The sequence below is a fragment of the Thamnophis elegans genome, chromosome 6, assembly GCF_009769535.1.
Source record: "Thamnophis elegans isolate rThaEle1 chromosome 6, rThaEle1.pri, whole genome shotgun sequence".
Classification (NCBI taxonomy): domain Eukaryota; kingdom Metazoa; phylum Chordata; class Lepidosauria; order Squamata; family Colubridae; genus Thamnophis; species Thamnophis elegans.
This window is the reverse complement of record NC_045546.1, coordinates 956,887-973,926: the sequence shown is the minus strand read 5'-3', so window position 1 is coordinate 973,926 and position 17,040 is coordinate 956,887. Positions and strand designations below refer to the sequence as shown.

The 17,040-nt window shown below is 47.1% G+C and overlaps 2 protein-coding genes across 4 annotated transcripts; one reads left to right on the top strand and one right to left on the bottom strand.

Annotated features, from left to right (window-relative positions):
• Nucleotides 1-366: 366 nt before the first annotated feature.
• Nucleotides 367-5,059, bottom strand: LOC116510213 (folate receptor alpha-like). The gene is made up of 4 exons (XM_032219684.1): nucleotides 4,925-5,059; nucleotides 2,005-2,193; nucleotides 1,303-1,438; nucleotides 367-392 (listed from the first exon to the last, which is right to left on the bottom strand). Exons 1-4 carry the CDS (start codon nucleotides 5,057-5,059, stop codon nucleotides 367-369), a joined length of 486 nt encoding a protein of 161 aa, XP_032075575.1.
• Nucleotides 5,060-10,942: 5,883 nt separating this feature from the next.
• On the top strand, nucleotides 10,943-16,814 carry ANAPC15 (anaphase promoting complex subunit 15). Of its 3 annotated transcripts, none has more exons than XM_032219249.1 (5): nucleotides 10,943-11,022; nucleotides 13,168-13,293; nucleotides 13,418-13,477; nucleotides 15,772-15,909; nucleotides 16,470-16,814. In XM_032219249.1, exons 2-5 carry the CDS (start codon nucleotides 13,174-13,176, stop codon nucleotides 16,515-16,517), a joined length of 366 nt encoding a protein of 121 aa, XP_032075140.1. In that variant the 5' UTR covers nucleotides 10,943-11,022; nucleotides 13,168-13,173; the 3' UTR covers nucleotides 16,518-16,814. The 3 variants fall into 3 exon arrangements, with proteins under 3 accessions (XP_032075140.1, XP_032075138.1, XP_032075139.1); XM_032219247.1 differs by having other exon boundaries at nucleotides 15,769-15,909; XM_032219248.1 differs by lacking the exon at nucleotides 10,943-11,022 and adding an exon at nucleotides 11,040-11,115 and having other exon boundaries at nucleotides 15,769-15,909.
• Nucleotides 16,815-17,040: the final 226 nt, after the last annotated feature.

Genomic DNA, 17,040 nt, shown 5'->3' with positions numbered 1-17,040 from the left:
GACTTAAAGTCGCCAAGGTTGAGAAACACTGGCTTAAGGTCTCCTGCCTGATTGGACTAGAAGACCTCCAAGGTCCCTTCGGAGCCTGTTATTGAGTGGAATAATTTTTGCCCCTGGGAGTTATGGGTGCTCCTTCTTCACGGGAGTTTTTCAAGTTGGGCAGGTTGGAATTGGAAGGATACAGGGCAGAGTTCCCAAAAATTGGCAACTTTTAAGACTTGTGGACTTCAACTCCAAGAATTCTCCAGCCAGCTATGTCTTAAAGACATTAAGCTATGTCCCCACAAGGCTTAAAGTTGCCAAGTTTGAAGACCTCCGATATAGGGTGAAGAGGTCCAACCTCAGGAACTTTCCCTCTTGTGGATCTCAACTCCTTGCTGGCTGGGGGAACTCTGAGAGTTGGAAGTCCACAAGGTTTAAAATTCAAATTCAATGAATTTATATGCCGCCCAATCCCGAAGGACTCCGGGCGTCTTACAGGAATATAATTCTAAAAAAGATAAAAATTAAAAATAGAGAAGAAAAGCCGATTAATTAAAAAAAAAAACATTAAAGTTCCAAAGTTGGACATCGCTGGCATAGGATCTCCTGCTTGAGCAAGGGGTTGGACTGGAAGACCTCCAAGGTCCCTTCCAACTCCATTATTCTAAAAGTGGGGAGGAAAACAAGTTTTCTTAGGGAAGGTGCCAAGCGGATCCCCTTCCTGCGTGGTAGAAAATAAGCCCCCTCCGTAATAATTAATTTCGTAATTTAATGCGTTTATATGCTGCCCAATCCCGAAGGACTCCGGGCGGCTTACAAATACGAGATAAAATAAAATAATAAATAGGGGAGAGAAACGAAAACAGTTTAAAAAACACAACATACATTCGGCTTAGCTGGGGGTTGGACCTGATTTATAGATCAACAGCCCCAGGCCTGCCGGAGGTCAGCTGGGCAAAAGGAGCCCCACTTCCACTTTGCAGGTGGAAGAAAGTCTTCCACAAACACACACACACACAGCCCGGCTCTTCAAAATTTAGTGGCACCATTGTGTCCTCCGAGCGAAGGTCTCTGCCTTATTCCAGAGCAGCCTTTCCTACACCAACGGCAGGGAAGAGGCTCAGCCGAGCTAGGTGGCCCCTAGTCCCCGTTCTCGGGGCCCATGGCATGGTGGGGGGAATGCAGTGACCCCAGGCTATGCAGCCCCCTGTATTTGTATTTGTATTTATTTGTCTTGTATGCCGCCCACTCCCGAAGGACTCCGGGCGGCTCACAATAGACAAGGGAAAGGGGGAAAAACTAGACAAAGACAACACTGACCTTGGGTCCAGTTCCAGCCCTTGTGCCAGTTCTCTTTGCAGGTGAAGTCGTCCTGGCAATCCTCCCACCAGCCCTCGCAGTCCTCCCGGCACAGCGGTACGTCCACAATCCTCTCCTTCCGCCAGCTCTGGTCCACCTGTGGGCAGAGGGAAATAGCGGTAGCTCCTGGGTGCTCTCTGAGCTGGGTGGTCTTCTTGCAGGCGTTTCACGACCCAACTAGGGAACATCATCAGTGTTAGAAAGGAGGAGGAGGAGGCAGAAGGGGGTGGGAGGGGGACCCCTGGTGTTCTCTGAAGTTGGTGGTTATCTTGCAGGCGTTTCATGGCCCAACTAGGGAACATCATCAGTGCTAATGTTCCATTACCCAAACTAGCACCTAGTTTGGGTCATGGAATATCTGCAAGAAAACCCAACAAGCTGAGGGGGCACCGAGGACGCTTCCTCCCCTGTGAGCAGAAAGAAAAGATGGGGAGGGGGCTACTTCCAAGGAGAGCCTCCAGCTCCTCTCATTGTCTGGTGTGATGGCTCCCTAAAACCAGTCCCCTCCTGGCCCTCCTGGATGTGTTGGGACCACCTGCCCTCATAGAAACTCAGGGGGTCTCCGGTGGCCCCCAACCCAAGGCCCCAACCTCCCTGACTTCACCCGAGAGTCCTCTGAATGGGGCTGGGGGGCATCAAGACCCAGCCGGCCTGGCTGCCCACCTGGTTGATCCAAGGGCCCAGGTTGGGGGAGCATTCATAGAGGCAGGTGTCCTGGATGAAGTGCTTCTTGCACCTGTCCGACATGGTCCCACAGTGGTTCCAGTTGAAATTGTACAGGTAGGAGGCATCCTGGTGGGCGGCTTGAGTGGTGTTGAGCGTGCAGCAGGCGTTGTCCTTCCAGGGAGAGCACTGGGGGGGGGTGGAGAGAAGCAGAGAGGGAGGGGCTGGTTGGAGCTGAGGAGGTCTCCTCTTTAGAATGGGGCATGTATGATAAAGTGGGCTCAAAATATTGAGGAACCAATAATGTTGGATACATGGGAAAGAATCTGGGTAACAAATGTGAAATTCACACAAGCTCAAAATCTGAGAGAAAATTTTTACAAGATGTTCTATAGATTTTAGCAGTAGACTTATATACCGCTTCATAGGACTTTCAGCCCTCTCTAAGCGGTTTACAGGGAGTCAGCATATCGCCCCCAACAACAATCTGGGTCCTCATTTTACCCACCTCGGAAGGATGGAAGGCTGAGTCAACCCTGAGCCGGTGAGATTTGAACCGCTGAACTGCTGATCTAGCAGTAGCCTGCAGTGCTGCATTTAACCACTGCGCCACCTCGGCTCAGATGGCATTTAGATCCTAAAAAGTTGGCTTCTATGTATCCGAAGGTACAGCCTAAATGTTGGAGGTGTGGTTCTCTCGATGCTACATATTATCATATATGGTGGACCTGCCAAAAGGTTAAGGCATTCTGGATAAAAATATGGTGGGTTATGCAAAATATCTTTAAAAGAAGGATAAAGTTTACTCCTCAGTTATTTTTACTAGGTATAAGTATTGACTTTACAGTGGTAGAGACTAACTTGATTCTGCACCTAATAACGGCAGCAAGACTGTTGGTGGCGCAATACTGGAAGAAGGAAGACCTGCCTACAATCCAAGAATGGACATTGAAAGTCACAAACTTAGCCGAGATGGCGAAAATATCGGCATATCTTAAAGATCACTCAAATGAGAGATATAAACGAGACTGGAAAAAATGGATTGACTATATACAAAATAAATACGGGACCAAGAAACTCCAGTTAGCCTATGCTTAAGATCAGGAATGATTTAAATTGTTTAAAGTTGGCTCAGCAAGAAGAAGCTAAGGTCAATGTAGAATGGGGCATTTTCTCCCTAGAAGTTCCTAGGGTCCCAACTAGCGGCATTTATGTCCCAGCCCACCCAGGTTTCCCTCCCTTGAAAGTTGTGACTTGGTGGAAGTTGTGGGATGGATTGGTGGACATCTGCAATGTGGGGGTGGGGGTCTCTCCTCCTCTTGCTGAAGGTTTCGGCAGAACAAGGGTTGGAGGTCCTCAAAGGAACCTCCTTCAAGGGGTGGTGGGAACCTCCGGACGTTTTCTACCTCTTAAGTTATTCTTAAATAATTCTCAACGCAAAGGTGCCTTTTTTTCCCCCCCCAAAAGGCAACTGGACTTCCTTGGTTTTTCTCCTTGGAAATGTTTCATTTCTCATCCTTCTTCAGTTCTGGAGAACTTCTTGGATGAGAAGTGAAGTGTTTTTAAGGAGAAAAACCAAGAAAGGTCCTGGTGCATTTTGGAAAAAAAGCCCCTTTGGGACAAGCATGACTGGGAAGGATGGAGAAATCTCCCTAGACCAGTGTTTCTCAACCTTGGCAACTTGAAGATGTCCGGACTTCAACTCCCAGAATTCCCCAGCCAGCATTCGCGTATAAACAATTCAGTGTCTAGGACAGTGTTTCTCAACCTTGGCAACTTGAAGATGTCTGGACTTCAACTCCCAGAATTCCCCAGCCAGCATTCGCGTATAAACAATTCAGTGTCTAGGACAGTGTTTCTCAACCTTGGCAACTTGAAGATGTCCGGAGTTCAACTCCCAGAATTCCCCAGCCAGCATTCGCGTATAAACAATTCAGTGTCTAGGACAGTGTTTCTCAACCTTGGCAACTTGAAGATGTCCGGAGTTCAACTCCCAGAATTCCCCAGCCAGCATTCGCGTATAAACAATTCAGTGTCTAGGACAGTGTTTCTCAACCTTGGCAACTTGAAGATGTCCGGAGTTCAACTCCCAGAATTCTGGGAGTTGAAGTCCGGACATCTTCAAGTTGCCAAGGTTGAGAAACACTGTACTAGACAAATGTGAACAAGGAGCTTAATTCTTCTGCCCAAACTCTGCTCCTATGACCTCAACATTTGGAAGCATCTATAGTGCCCCTCCCCCCCATAGTGTAGGTTCTCCCAAAGCATGGGGGGAGGGGGAAGACCCCCCCAGGCTGCCCCTTCATGAGTCCCCCTGTTCCTCTGCCTGAGTGCAATTCATCCCGAGAGCTGGCAGCACCCCTCCCCCGGAGACCGAGAAGGTCAGGAGGAGGAAGAGGAGGAGGAGGCTTCTTCTGCCCGAAATACAGGTAGTCCTCGACTTACAACGGTTCCTTTAGTGACCGTTCAAAGTTACAACGGCACTGAAAAAAGTGACCCGGGACACTTACGACCGTCGCAGCATCCCCAGGGTCACGTGATCAAAATTCGGATGCTTTGGCAACTGACTCATATCTATGACGGCGACAGTGCCCACCAGTCACGACCTTCTGACCGACAAAAATCACTCACTTAATGGCAGTGATTCGCTTCACACACGTGGCGAGAAACTGGAGCAAAACTCACTTAACAAATGTTTCAACTTAGCAGCATCCATTTTGGTCATAAATTGAGGACTGCCCGTATAAGAGCTGGAAAAATCTCTCTGGGTCAGCTATGGATTTGACCCCCAGCAACCATTCCAACAGATGCATTGGGGGGTCTCAGGCCAGGCAGGGTCTTCAACCCCCTTTCCAGCCTCAGCCTGAAGACCCTCTGTGGGCCGGTGGTCCCAGGGCCCCTTCTGCCCCGGCCTCACTACCTGTTGATGCAGCTTATCCTCCGGCCCCGGCTGGCTTTTCTGGTGCTTGGCATCCATGCAGACGTTCAGCATAGGCTTCTGGGCAGCTGCCATGGCCAGGAAGAGCAGCAGCAGCATCTGCCCCCTGGCACACATCGTCTCCCTGTGGGCAGAGAGAGAGAGCTAGAGGGGAGGATTCCCTGACCCACACATTCCCTGCACTCAGTTTGGGTCACCACGAGATAGAAAAGATGGGGGGGCTCGAGAAAGAGTGCAGAGAAGAGCAACCAAGATGAATAGAAGGGAAGGGTAGGACAGGACAGGATACGATACAATACACCAGAGTTGGAAGGGACCTTGGAGGTCTTCTAGTCCAACCCCCTGCCTAGGCAGGAAACCCTATACCACTTCAGACAGATGGCTATCCAACATCTTAAAAACTTCCAGTGTTCTGGAGGCAACTTCTCTTCCACTGATTGATTGTCCTCACTGTCAGGAAGTTTCTTCTTAGTTATAAATTGCTTCTCTCCTTGGTTAGTTTCCACCCATTGCTTCTTGTTCTACCCTCAGGTGATTTGGAGAATAGCTTGACTCCCTCTTCTTTGTGGCAGCCCCTGAGATATTCGAAGGCTGCTATCATGTCTCCCCTAGTCCTTCTTTCTATTAAACTAGCCATGCCCAGTTACTGCATATATGGCCAACCTCCTTCATTTGGTGGGGTTGGGTTTTGGGGTCTCTCCCCCCCCCAAAGTTGCTGAATGAACCCACCCTCTTTTCATCTGGGGCGCATCAGGCTGAAAAACTACCAGAGGCTGGAAAACTGTTCAGCCTGACTTTCTTTTCAAGGCCAAAGAAGAGATAAATGGCTTTAACTGACTTTATCATACCATAAAACAATTATCTATTATTATGAGTGTTTCTCTGGGAGGGACATGGCTGGTTACTAAATAGGATATATAACTATAAACAAAATATCTAGGTGTTTTTTTTTTTCAAAATTTGTAAATCTACCAAGATACTGGAAATTAAACTCCTCCCCACCCCCAAACTACATTAATAGGAGCATTTAAAAATGCATACACAAAGCATATTGCAAACCAAACATTAAATCTGAAACTCTGCCAAAGAAATATTTGCATATGTGGAGTTGAAGACACTCAACGGAAATTTAAAAATGGAAAGCAAAATTTTTTTTGGGGGGGGAGTAATTTGGAATTCTTAAATTTCATTTCTTCTTTATAATAGAAAAGGAAAACCAGGACCGAGATGCAAGTTGCCTTAACCCACAATTTATTTAACCATGGTGCCATGACACATTTAACCTGGTTTCCTAAATTAACCAAGTTTTGAGAGAGAGAAGCTGAGCAGATTCACTTGCACTCAAACTGCTGGAGGGGCTTCCTTTCACCAATGCTTTGCCCTGCTAGGGAAGAGCCATAGGAACCCCCCCCCCCCTCTATTATTTGGTGGGCAACAGGTTGGGGAATCACTTCCTTGGTTTACCCCACCATAAAAGTGGGTTTTCTGCTTCCAGAGTCCCACCAAAGGATGATTACTCAAAATAATGGAGATTGGGAGATTAGGAAAAACTACAACACTCCGGGAAATGGGAAGGGGGTTTATTTATTTCTATCCCACTTTGTGTTTATAAATAACTGAAGGCAGTAAATGTATCCTACACACATTCCTCCTCCTCCTTCCCCACAACAGCCGCCTTGAGAGGTGGGCTGGGCTGAGAAATTGAGAAGGACTCTAGCCCAAAGTCACCCAGCTAACTTTCAGGTCTAAAGCAGGACTATAACTCCCAGCTCCTGGCAATTGCCAGCTTTAAAGCAGGACTTGAACTCACAGCCTCCCACTTTCAAGCCTGGTGCCCTTAACCAAAGACCAAACTGGGTCTCCTAAGCACTAACCACCACCGGTTGATAAGAGGCTTAATCTAGAACAGTGTTTCTCAACCTTGGTGACTTTAAGTCCACAGGACTTAAAGTCAAGGTTGAGAAACACTGCTTTAAGCCCTTCTTCCATCTTTTCATCCCAGGAATCAACCACTGTCCACCCTCAGCTGGCTGGGGGATTCTGGGAGTTGAAGTCCACAGGACTTAAAGTCACCAAGGTTGAGAAACACTGATCTAGAACCTGGCCACCTCGCAAGGGGTGGGCTTCAACACCCAGAAACCCCCCAGCCAGCCTGCCAATCCCAGACCCCCATATTCCACAGCAATCTCTCAAAAGTAGAAACCCCCCCCTCTCCCCAGGCTGTCCCAGGTAAAGCCAGACCCCCCCCACCCCCAACAGCTGGAGAAACCGTTGCCCATCTCCCACCCAGGTGCACCATACCTGTGCATGGCAGCTACTGGTCAGTAACCCCCTCCCTTCCGGCTTTAATAGTGGAGCCTGGCGGGTTGCAGGTGGAATCACTTTCCTCCAGGAGGGTCAGCACAGGTGACCAAGAGCAGAGGAGGCCTGGGGTGGGGGGTGGGGGAGGGAAAGAGCGGCAGCTGCCTCTTAAAGCAGCAGGATGGGTCCAAAGATCAACAGATCATTCCTTGGGCGGTGATTGGGCCAGGATCCAGTCTCATATATCTTGGACTTTTTCCCTTGCCCTGCTGGGTGGGTGGGTGGGGGCTAATTAAGGCAGGAGTCCTCTCCAGGATGGGAGGGGGGTGCAGATAGTCCATCCCTCTGATGGGAGTTGTGTTGTGTGGGTGTCACTAAAGGGGGAAGAAAAGGACCCTCCGTAATCCTTCTAGAATTAAAACTTCAGGAGTTTTTACTGGGGGGGGGAGGGGGTCATGTGAGGTGAACCCCCAGCAAACGATTCCCACAAAGGGCTTGGCCTCCTCCTTTTTAACCTCCGTTTCCTTCTTCTTTCCTTTTCCTTTTATCATGGAAAGCAATTCTTTATCATGTTGTGCAAGCAAAGATGCTTCTTGGCCCTATCCCAAAAAAGCTAATTCAGCAGAAACTGCTAAATAATTCAGCCTATAAGACCAAATTCAGTTTGCTTGGTGTATAAGCAAAGTACGTTGAATTCACCCAGTCGGAGTGCTTTGAAAACCACTGCTTGTGGTTTAAGCGTGTTTTGATAATCCAGCCAACCATGGCTTATTCATTACACCAGGATTAAACCGGGATATGGTAAATTTCAACCTTACTCTGGAAAGCTTCTTGCTGAGAAATATATAGGGCCAGAGAAATAAGAACGGCCACCTTATTCAATGCATGTGTTTTGTGAGAGGCGTGAAAACTTTGACTGATTAAAGATATGATGGATGGCAGGTCAATAGATGTGGGCCTCATCTATTCCCATGGGATGTTTCCCGGAGTCCTTCGGGATTGGGTGGCCTATAAATTCAATAAATAAAATAAAGAGCATAATTTGGAATGTAGCGGGAGTAAGTGGTAAAGGAGAGAGGAAGGAAGGAAGGAAGGAAGGAAGGGAGGGAGGGAGGGAAGAAGGAAGAGAGGGAGAAAGAGGAAGGGGCAGAAAATGAGGGAGAAATGAGAGAAGAAGGAAGGGAGAGGGAAGAAGAGAAAGCAAGGAGGGAGGGGAAAAGTAGGAGAGGAAGGAAGGAAAGAAACAATGGGAAAGAGGAAGGAAAAATAATCTGAATGAAAAGATCTGATTGGCAAGACGTAGGTGAAATACGAATAAGGAAATGAAGGTGTAGCTTTAATTGCAGACAAAGGAAGTAAAAAGTAAATTCTATATCAGAAAGAATAAGTTGAGGTCATTTAGATTTTTCAAAGTGTGTATTAAAATGGAAATCCATAAATGGGTATCAGTTGCAGTTTAAAGATTAGCTCTCCTGTCAATAGAGGCAAGAAGAAGAATCAGAAGTAAATTCTGAGAAAAACTGTATGATGCTCAATGAAGACGATTCAGAAGATAAGTAGATGGCAGAAACAGACCGTATGCCACCCCTCTGCCACGCATGCCACCTGCCAGCCCAATCGGTCCTTTACCTGCAAACCTGCAGACAATAAAATAACAAACAGCTTTTCTGCTGATTCTGACATCTAGACAGAGTGACGAAGTGTCTCACAGATAAGAAATTGGCAAACTCCAGCAACTTATCTAGTTGTCCTTTCCAGAAGTGACAGTTCCTCAGCTCAGAAAAGGTTTCCTTCCCCACTCCAGCCATTCATCCTTGACTCAAAAAAGCTGACAATTGCATATAATCCTTTAGGGCAGAAAGTTCTATTTTCACTCTACTGAACCTGAAGTGTCCTCTGGAAATCCCTAGATCAGGGGCTAAATTCAAACCCATTTAGATGGACTTTTGTATAAAAATTAGCAGCCCCCCCTTTTTTTTATGACTACTTTTGACCTCTGTCTGTTTTGCTGTCAACTAAACTTCACCTCTGCTTCAGACAATTTTCCTGTGTTTTGCAGGGGAAACCTGACTCAGATCTGAACATAATTTCTTCTGAGAGGCAGAGAAAGAGTTAGAGCAGTGTTTCTCAACCTTGGCCACTTGAAGATAGCAATAGCAGTAGACTTATATACCGCTTCATAGGCCTTTCAGGCCTCTCTAAGCGGTTTACAGAGAGTCAGCATATTGCCCCCAACAATCTGGGTCCTCATTTTACCCACCTCGGAAGGATGGAAGGCTGAGTCAACCCTGAGCCGGTGAGATTTGAACCGCTGAACTGCTGATCTAGCAGTAGCCTGCAGTGCTGCATTTAACCACTGCGCCACCTTGGCTCTTATGCTGGCTGGGGAATTCTGAGAGTTGAAGTCCGGACATCTTCAAGTTGCTAAGGTTGAGAAACGCTGAGTTAGAGAGACCAACTATTGCATAAGGTTAAACTAAAGATGGTTTGCAAGAACAGAAAGATACTTAAAAATGGTTTACAAAAGTTCCCGAAGAGATTTTGAAAGATTCCACAGGCAATAATAGCTCATGAGCGTTTGAAGATTAGCAGTGGTTTAAGAATCAATGGAGACCAAATGAGTAAATATGAATAATTAAAAAAAAAAATCAGGGATAGTGTTAAATGCCAGGTTTTACCCAAAACAGTGGTCTAGGTTGAATCTATGCCAGTGTTTCTCAACCTTGGCCACTTGAAGATGTCCGGGACTTCAACTCCCAGAATCCCCCAGCCATCTTTTCTAGCTGCTGACATTTGAGTCTGGTGGAGGAATTCTGGGAGTTGGAGTCCATGCTTGTTCTAGTTCAGTGTTTCTCAACCTTGGCCACTTGAAGATGTCCGGGACTTCAACTCCCAGAATCCCCCAGCCAGCATTCGCTGGCTGGGGAATTCTGGGAGTTGAAGTCCCGGACATCTTCAAGTGGCCAAGGTTGAGAAACACTGATTATGCAAAGATGGCACTTGCCTTCAGCCTGCATGGTTAACCAAGTCATTTAAAGGGCCACAGATTTACATAGCCAGTTACGCAGGGTTATTATTATTGCTAATCTTGGTTAGGCTTTTAGTATCATAGTTTCACGTGTGAAGCCAACCTCTTCGGCTCATGTTCCAACATTTCGTTTGTCTGCAAACAAAACGTTATTATTAAGTGAAACGTGTGCACTTAGGGAGTGCCCATCATCCCCAGGCCACCTGCGGACAATGGGCACTGGTGTCCTGCAAAGCATAAAGCATTAATTTTAATTCCTTAGTTTTTAACGTCTGGTGTTTTCGTGTTTTAATCCTATAATTGAATAGGAAGGAAGGAAGGAAGGAGGGCGTCGGGTTGCAAAAACGCTTAGTTTTTTTAATTAATGTTTTTCAAACATTTTGCTTGGGAGAAACATGTTGCGCATGCGCCCTAAGCGCCTCCTGGGAGTGGCTTGCTCGGAAGCGAGGCTTCCCTTTGTGCGCGTGCGCAGTGCCTGCTGTGAAACCCCAGGAGAGGCGCTTGGAAAGCACACGTGACGGCAACCCGGGGCGTCGCTAGGTCTAGGACATAGCATCTTTGTGGTAGCTCCGGCGTTGGAAAACATGGACCGGAAATGCTTCGTCAAACTGCTCCCTAGAGCGTCGGGAACACTTCCGCCTCTCTTTTTTTTTTTTAACCGGCCTCCAGAATCCTAAGAGGTCGCTTCCGGGTTGCGGCGGGAAAACTTCCGGCCGTGATTCTCCCGGCTTCCAGCCTCCGCCGGCGGCAGGTCAGGCTCCGGCAAACACGGGGAGTGACGGGGGACCGAGAGCGGAAGTCCCGCCCCCGAATCCCGGAAGTGCCCGGGTTATTTGTCTCTTGGGTCGGCCTACCTCGCAGGGTTGTTGTTTCAGGGCAAATGAAGAGGGGAGCCGTGAGAAAGGCGGGTGGGGGGCTTGAAGGGGACCCAGGTGACCCGGAGAGGCCCTCGAGCGGGACGGGGGCGCTTTAAATCCCTTGAGGACCCCCCCGCCCTTGGGTTGAAATCTGGTGGTGAAAATTCAGTGGAAATGTATTTATTTCATTCATTTATTATGAAATTAAATTGTTATGAAATGTATTTGCATTTCGAACGACTCTGCAGCATGAAAACCTTAAAAAGCATTAAGATCACAGGATATAAAATAACCAAAGTAGATAAGTTAAGAATCAGTGTTTCTCAACCTTGTCAACTTGAAGATGTCCGGGACTTCAACTCCCAGAATCCCCCAGCCAGCATTCGCTGGCTGGGGAATTCTGGGAGTTGAAGTCCGGACATCTTCAAGTTGACAAGGTTGAGAAACACTGGTTAAGATCATTGAGTGAAGCAGAGCAGATAAAAACAGTATATGGAACAATCAAATAACAAGTTAAATATGCAATAATGGAAGATCTTAATGTAAGGTAAATGTTGGTATTAACATTAGCTATAGAAGATTGTTAAATGTAACAAGTGTGATAGATCATATTTTACTCACATCAAAAGGTGCTATAATTAAGATACAAGAATAGCATATTGAAATATTGATAATTAAACAACCAAAGATTAAAGTTTAATATAAAGATGTGTATTACTACTAGTATTATATGATTGCTAAATGAAACAAATATGAATAATACTATTTTTTTTTAATTAAATGCATGATACTCTGGTGCCACACTGTTCACACACTGATATGTAAAAAATAAAAATAAATAAAAACACTTGGGGGAGGGGGGGGAAACCCAGCCCTGTGAGGTGGGCTGGGCTGAGAGACAGAGGAGGAGGAGGGGTCCCAAAATATATGATTCATAATATTTCATAATGTATTATGATAGAATATGGTGATTGACATAAAAACAGTATATTGAACAATCAAATAACAAGTTAAATATGCAATAATGGAAGATCTTAATGTAAGGTAAATGTTCGGTATTAACATTGGCTATAGAAGATTGTTAAATGTAACAAGTGGGATTGATCATATTTTACTCACATCAAAAGGTGCTATAATTAAGATACAAGAATAGCATGTTGATTAAACAACCAAAGATTAAAGTTTAATATAAAGATGTGTATTACTATTAGTATTATATAAGATTGTTAAATGAAACAAATGTGAATAATACTATTTTTTTTTTGCATGAAATGCATGATACTCAGGTGCCACACTGTTCACACACTGATATATAAAAAATAAAATAAAAAATAAAAACACTTGGGGTGGGGGGGGGGGAAACCCAGCCCTGTGAGGTGGGCTGGGCTGAGAGAGAGACAGAGGAGGAGGAGGGGTTCCATCTCACACTTTTCGGTCAAATAAATGCTTCTTTTCCTTTATTAAAAAAAAGAGGCTTTCCCATAAAGCCTCTATTCCTGCCACCATGGAATAAAAAGAGAAAACCTTGAGAGATTTGAAGTCATGTCTGACTCATCGCGACCCCATGGACAACGTTCCTGCAGGCCTTCCTGTCCTCCGCCATCCCCCCCGGAGCCCATTTAAGCTCACCCCGACGGCTTCCGTGGCATTGAGGAAGTGGATCTTTTCCAGGATGAGGATCTGCCCCTAAATTGCATCCTTCAGGGCTTCTAATGGGATCCCCATCTCCTCCGTAGCTGAGTCCGTCCATCCCATCCACTTTTTCCCTCCAGAAAATGACCATTAAAAATAGTGTATCTCAAGCTTTGGCGGCTTTATCATTGGAGGACTACAACTTGAAGTCCATCCATGGAAGATGCCGCCAAAGCTTGAGAGACAGATTTAAAAGCAATGCACAATACTCCATTTGCAGCTCCTGGCTTCCACGATTGAAGCTCGGGGAGGCTTAATTGGGGGATCCCTGCCTGCCCCGCCTCCAAGCCCCTTTTCCTCCTCTTTGAGGGTCCTGCCTCTCATCAGCCCCTCTTTCTGACCCACAGAGAGCCATGTCCACCCTCTTCCCTTCCCTCTTCCCACGAGTCACCGAAGCTCTGTGGTTTAACCTGGACCGGCCCTGCGTGGATGAGAATGAGCTGCAGCAGCAGGAACAACAGCACCAGGCCTGGGTGAGCGGGTGTGTGTGTGTGTCCCCTTCCTTTGCTTCTCCCTCCCCCCTCAATTTTGCCCCCCTGCCCGGCTTTAGGAGGAGTTGGCAATCTTGGCTCAATCATCCTTTGCTTTTCTCTTAAGCTGCAGAGCATAGCTGAGAAAGACAACAATTTGGTGCCAATCGGGAAACCAGCTTCAGAGGTAAGAGCCAATTTGCCCCATGGCACCAGCTGAGGATTGGGGGTGGGGGTGGGGGTCTCTGTGCCTTGATGGCTGAAAATGTGGAAGATTAGCGTTTTTACAATCACAATCCTTGCCGAAGGTGTCAGAGGAGAACTATGCCAGTTGAAACATCAGCTGTCCGATCGCGTCTTTTCCCACTTAACAAAGGTTATCAACAGGTGGTCCTCGACTTGTGACTGTCACTGAGCCCAACATTTTCGTTGCTAAGAGAGACAGTTGTTAAATGAATTTCGCCCCATTTTAGGACCTTTCTTGCCACCATTGTTAAGTGAATCACTGCAGTTGTTAAGATAGAAACACGGATGTTAAGTGAATCGGGGTTCCCTGTGGACTCTGCTTGTCAAAGTGTTGCAAAGGGGGGATCACGTGACCCCGGGACAATGCAACCGTCATAAATATGAGTTTGTTGTGCCAAGCGTCTGAATTTTGACCATGTGACCCTAGAGATGCTACAAGGGCCACCATCAAGGGCAAAAATAAGTCACTTTCTTCAGCCTTGTAACTCCAAACGGTCACTAAACGAATGGTTGTAAGTTGAGGACCACCTGTAAAAAGCTTAAAAACTGACTGCTGTGTGTGCGCGTGGGAGACACAGGTGGGGCTGGAGAGAAAACCTCCCCCATCTCCATGTCAATTGGGTGAGTTTTGGGGCCTTCTAGAATTGCAAGCTGGCCAGCGCCAAGAGTTGTCGGCACCAGCAACAGCGCTTGGACTTATATGCCGCTTCAGAGTGCTTGACTGCCCTCTCCGCAGAGTCAGCCTCCTGCCCCCCAACCAGCTGGGTCCTTCCTTGATTGACCTTGGAAGGAGGGAAGGTTGAATCAACCCTGAGTCAGTCAGGGTCGAACTCCTGGCAATGGTTAGAATTAGCCTGCAATGCTGCACTCCAACCACTTTGCCACCATGGATGCAGTGGTGGGATTCAGGCAGTTCACACCACTTCAGGAAAACCAGTTGTTAATCTTCTGAGCAGTTTGGTGAACTGGGTTGTTGGAAAAAATCATTAGGGCAGAGAACTGGTTGTTAAACTATTTGAATCCCACCACTGGATAGATGGCTGGATAGTTGGTGATAGATAGATAAATAGATAATAGATATAGATGGATGGATGGATGGATGGATGGATAGATGAAAGATGGTAGATAAATAGGCAGGTGGATAGATGACGGATGGATGGATGGATGGATGGATAGATAAATAATAGATGGATGGATGGATGGATGGATGGATGGATAAATAGATAGATAGATAGATAGATAGATAGATAGATAGATAGATAGATGAAAGATGATAGATAGACAGGTAGGTGGATAAGAGCCAAGGTGGCGCAGTGGTTAAATGCAGCACTGCAGGCTACTGCTAGATCAGCAGTTCAGCGGTTCAAATCTCACCGGCTCAGGGTTGACTCAGCCTTCCATCCTTCCGAGGTGGGTAAAATGAGGACCCAGATTGTTGGGGGCAATATGCTGACTCTCTGTAAACCGCTTAGAGAGGCCTGAAAGGCCTATGAAGCGGTATATAAGTCCACTGCTATTGGATAGATGACAGATGACAAATAGATAGATAGATAGATAGATAGATAGATAGATAGATAGATAGATAGATAGATAGATAGATAGATAGATGAGAGATAGATGAGAGAGAGAGAGAGAGAGATGATAGATAGATAGATAGATAGATAGATAGATGATAGATGATAGATAGATAGATAGATAGATAGATAGATAGATAGATAGATAGATAGATAGGTAGATAGATAGATAGATAAAGAGATAGATAGATGAAAGATGATAGATAAATAGACAGGTAGGTGGATAGATGACAGATAGATAGATAGATAGATAGATAGATAGATAGATAGATAGATAGATAGATAGATAGATAGATAGATGATAGATAGATGATAGATAGATGAGAGAGAGAGAGAGAGAGATGATAGATAGATAGATAGATTAGATAGATAGATGATAGATAGATAGATGATAGATAGATGATAGATAGATAGACTGACTTAGATACCGCTTCACAGTAACAGCCCTCTCTAAGCGGTTTACAGACTCAGCCTCTTCCCCCCCACCCCCCGCAACAGTCTGGGTCCTCCTTTTACCGACCTCAGAAGGACGGAAGGCTGAGCCCCGCTTGAGCCGGTCAGGATCGAACCGCTGGCAGTGGGGCAGAGTCAGCCTGCAGTGCTGCCCCGTGTCACCAGGGCTCTCAAGAGGGCTGCCTCTCTCTCTGCTTTGCCTTAGCAGACTTACGACGAGGAGGAGGAAGAGGATGATGAGGACGACGAGGACAGCGAGGAGGACTCCGAAGACGATGAGGACATGCAGGACATGGACGAGATGAACGACTACAACGAGTCCCCGGACGACGGGGAGATTAACGAGGTTTGGCCGGATAAACTTCCCCAGCATGTTATTTATTTATTTATCTGTTTTATCTATTATTCGTATCCCCCTTTCTTATTTTTACCAAGGAGGCAGTGAACATCTCCCAATACACCTTCCTCCTCCTATTTCCCACACAGAACAATAACCCTGCGGGGTGGGGGTGGGGGGGTGAGGGACGGAGCGAGACTGGCTCAACGTCACCCAGATGGCTCTCATGCCCAAGGTGGGACTAGAACTCACCGTCTCCCGGTCATCGGCCCCTTCCTGAGGTTACGAATGCAGGGAGGGCCCGGGAAGTAGACTCAGGCAGGGCCCTGTGCTTAGCTTTGCTCCCTTCTAGGGGCAGATCTGGGGGTCTACAGCAGGGGGTCTCCACACCTGGCCCCTTTAAGCCTTGTGGACTACAACTCCCAGCAGGGCTGACTGGGGAATTCTGGGAGTTGAAGTCCACGAGCGTCAAAGGGGCCGAGGTTTGGAGACCCCAGATCCACAGGGTTGCCTTGCGGCTGTAATTCCCTTCTGCTAAGGCTCCCCCCACTTTCTCCCTCTCCCCCCAGGTGGACATGGAAGGGGCAGAGCCAGACCAAGACCAGTGGATGATCTAATTGCTGGACAAGCTGCCGTCGCTGGGAATCGCCATCCAGATGCACCGAAGGGGCTCCTGAGCTTGGCTGCCCCCCCCATCCTCAGACCCCCAGGGGTGTCCTGCGCCCGCCGTGACTCTCTGCCAGGGAGGGAGGGGTCTGAATGCCAAGTGCCCCGTGAGCTGACCTCCTGCGCTGCTCTGCTGACCCGCTGACCAGAGCAAAAGCCTTAAGGGTTGTGTCCGTCTCTCCGCCTGCTCTCTTTCGGCCAGTTGGGGGGGTCGAAGCTCTTTTGTAAATAAAAGGTTTCTTTTTTCACTCGGTTCCATCTCCCTTCAATCTGTGGCAGGCTTCCTCCTTCGAGCGATAGGTGATAGCAGTAGCAATAGCAGTTAGACTTATATACCGCTTCCTAGGGCTTTTAGCCCTCTCTAAGCGGTTTACAGAGTCAGCATATTGCCCCCAACAGCAATCCGGATCCTCATTTCACCCACCTCGGAAGGATGGAAGGCTGAGTCAACCTTGAGCCAGTGAGATTAGAACC

Coding starts and splice junctions, on each gene's coding strand:
- ANAPC15 (XM_032219247.1), top strand. CDS start 13,174: ATGTCCACCCTCTTCCCTTCCCTCTTCCCACGAGTCACCGAAGCTCTG. Junction 13,294..13,417: donor AACAACAGCACCAGGCCTGG/GTGAGCGGGTGT, acceptor TTTTCTCTTAAG/CTGCAGAGCATAGCTGAGAA. Junction 13,478..15,768: donor TCGGGAAACCAGCTTCAGAG/GTAAGAGCCAAT, acceptor GCTTTGCCTTAG/CAGACTTACGACGAGGAGGA.
- LOC116510213 (XM_032219684.1), bottom strand. CDS start 5,059: ATGTGTGCCAGGGGGCAGATGCTGCTGCTGCTCTTCCTGGCCATGGCA. Junction 2,194..4,924: donor AGGATAAGCTGCATCAACAG/GTAGTGAGGCCG, acceptor ACCCCCCCCCAG/TGCTCTCCCTGGAAGGACAA. Junction 393..1,302: donor GGGCTGGAACTGGACCCAAG/GTCAGTGTTGTC, acceptor TCCAACTCTCAG/AGTTCCCCCAGCCAGCAAGG.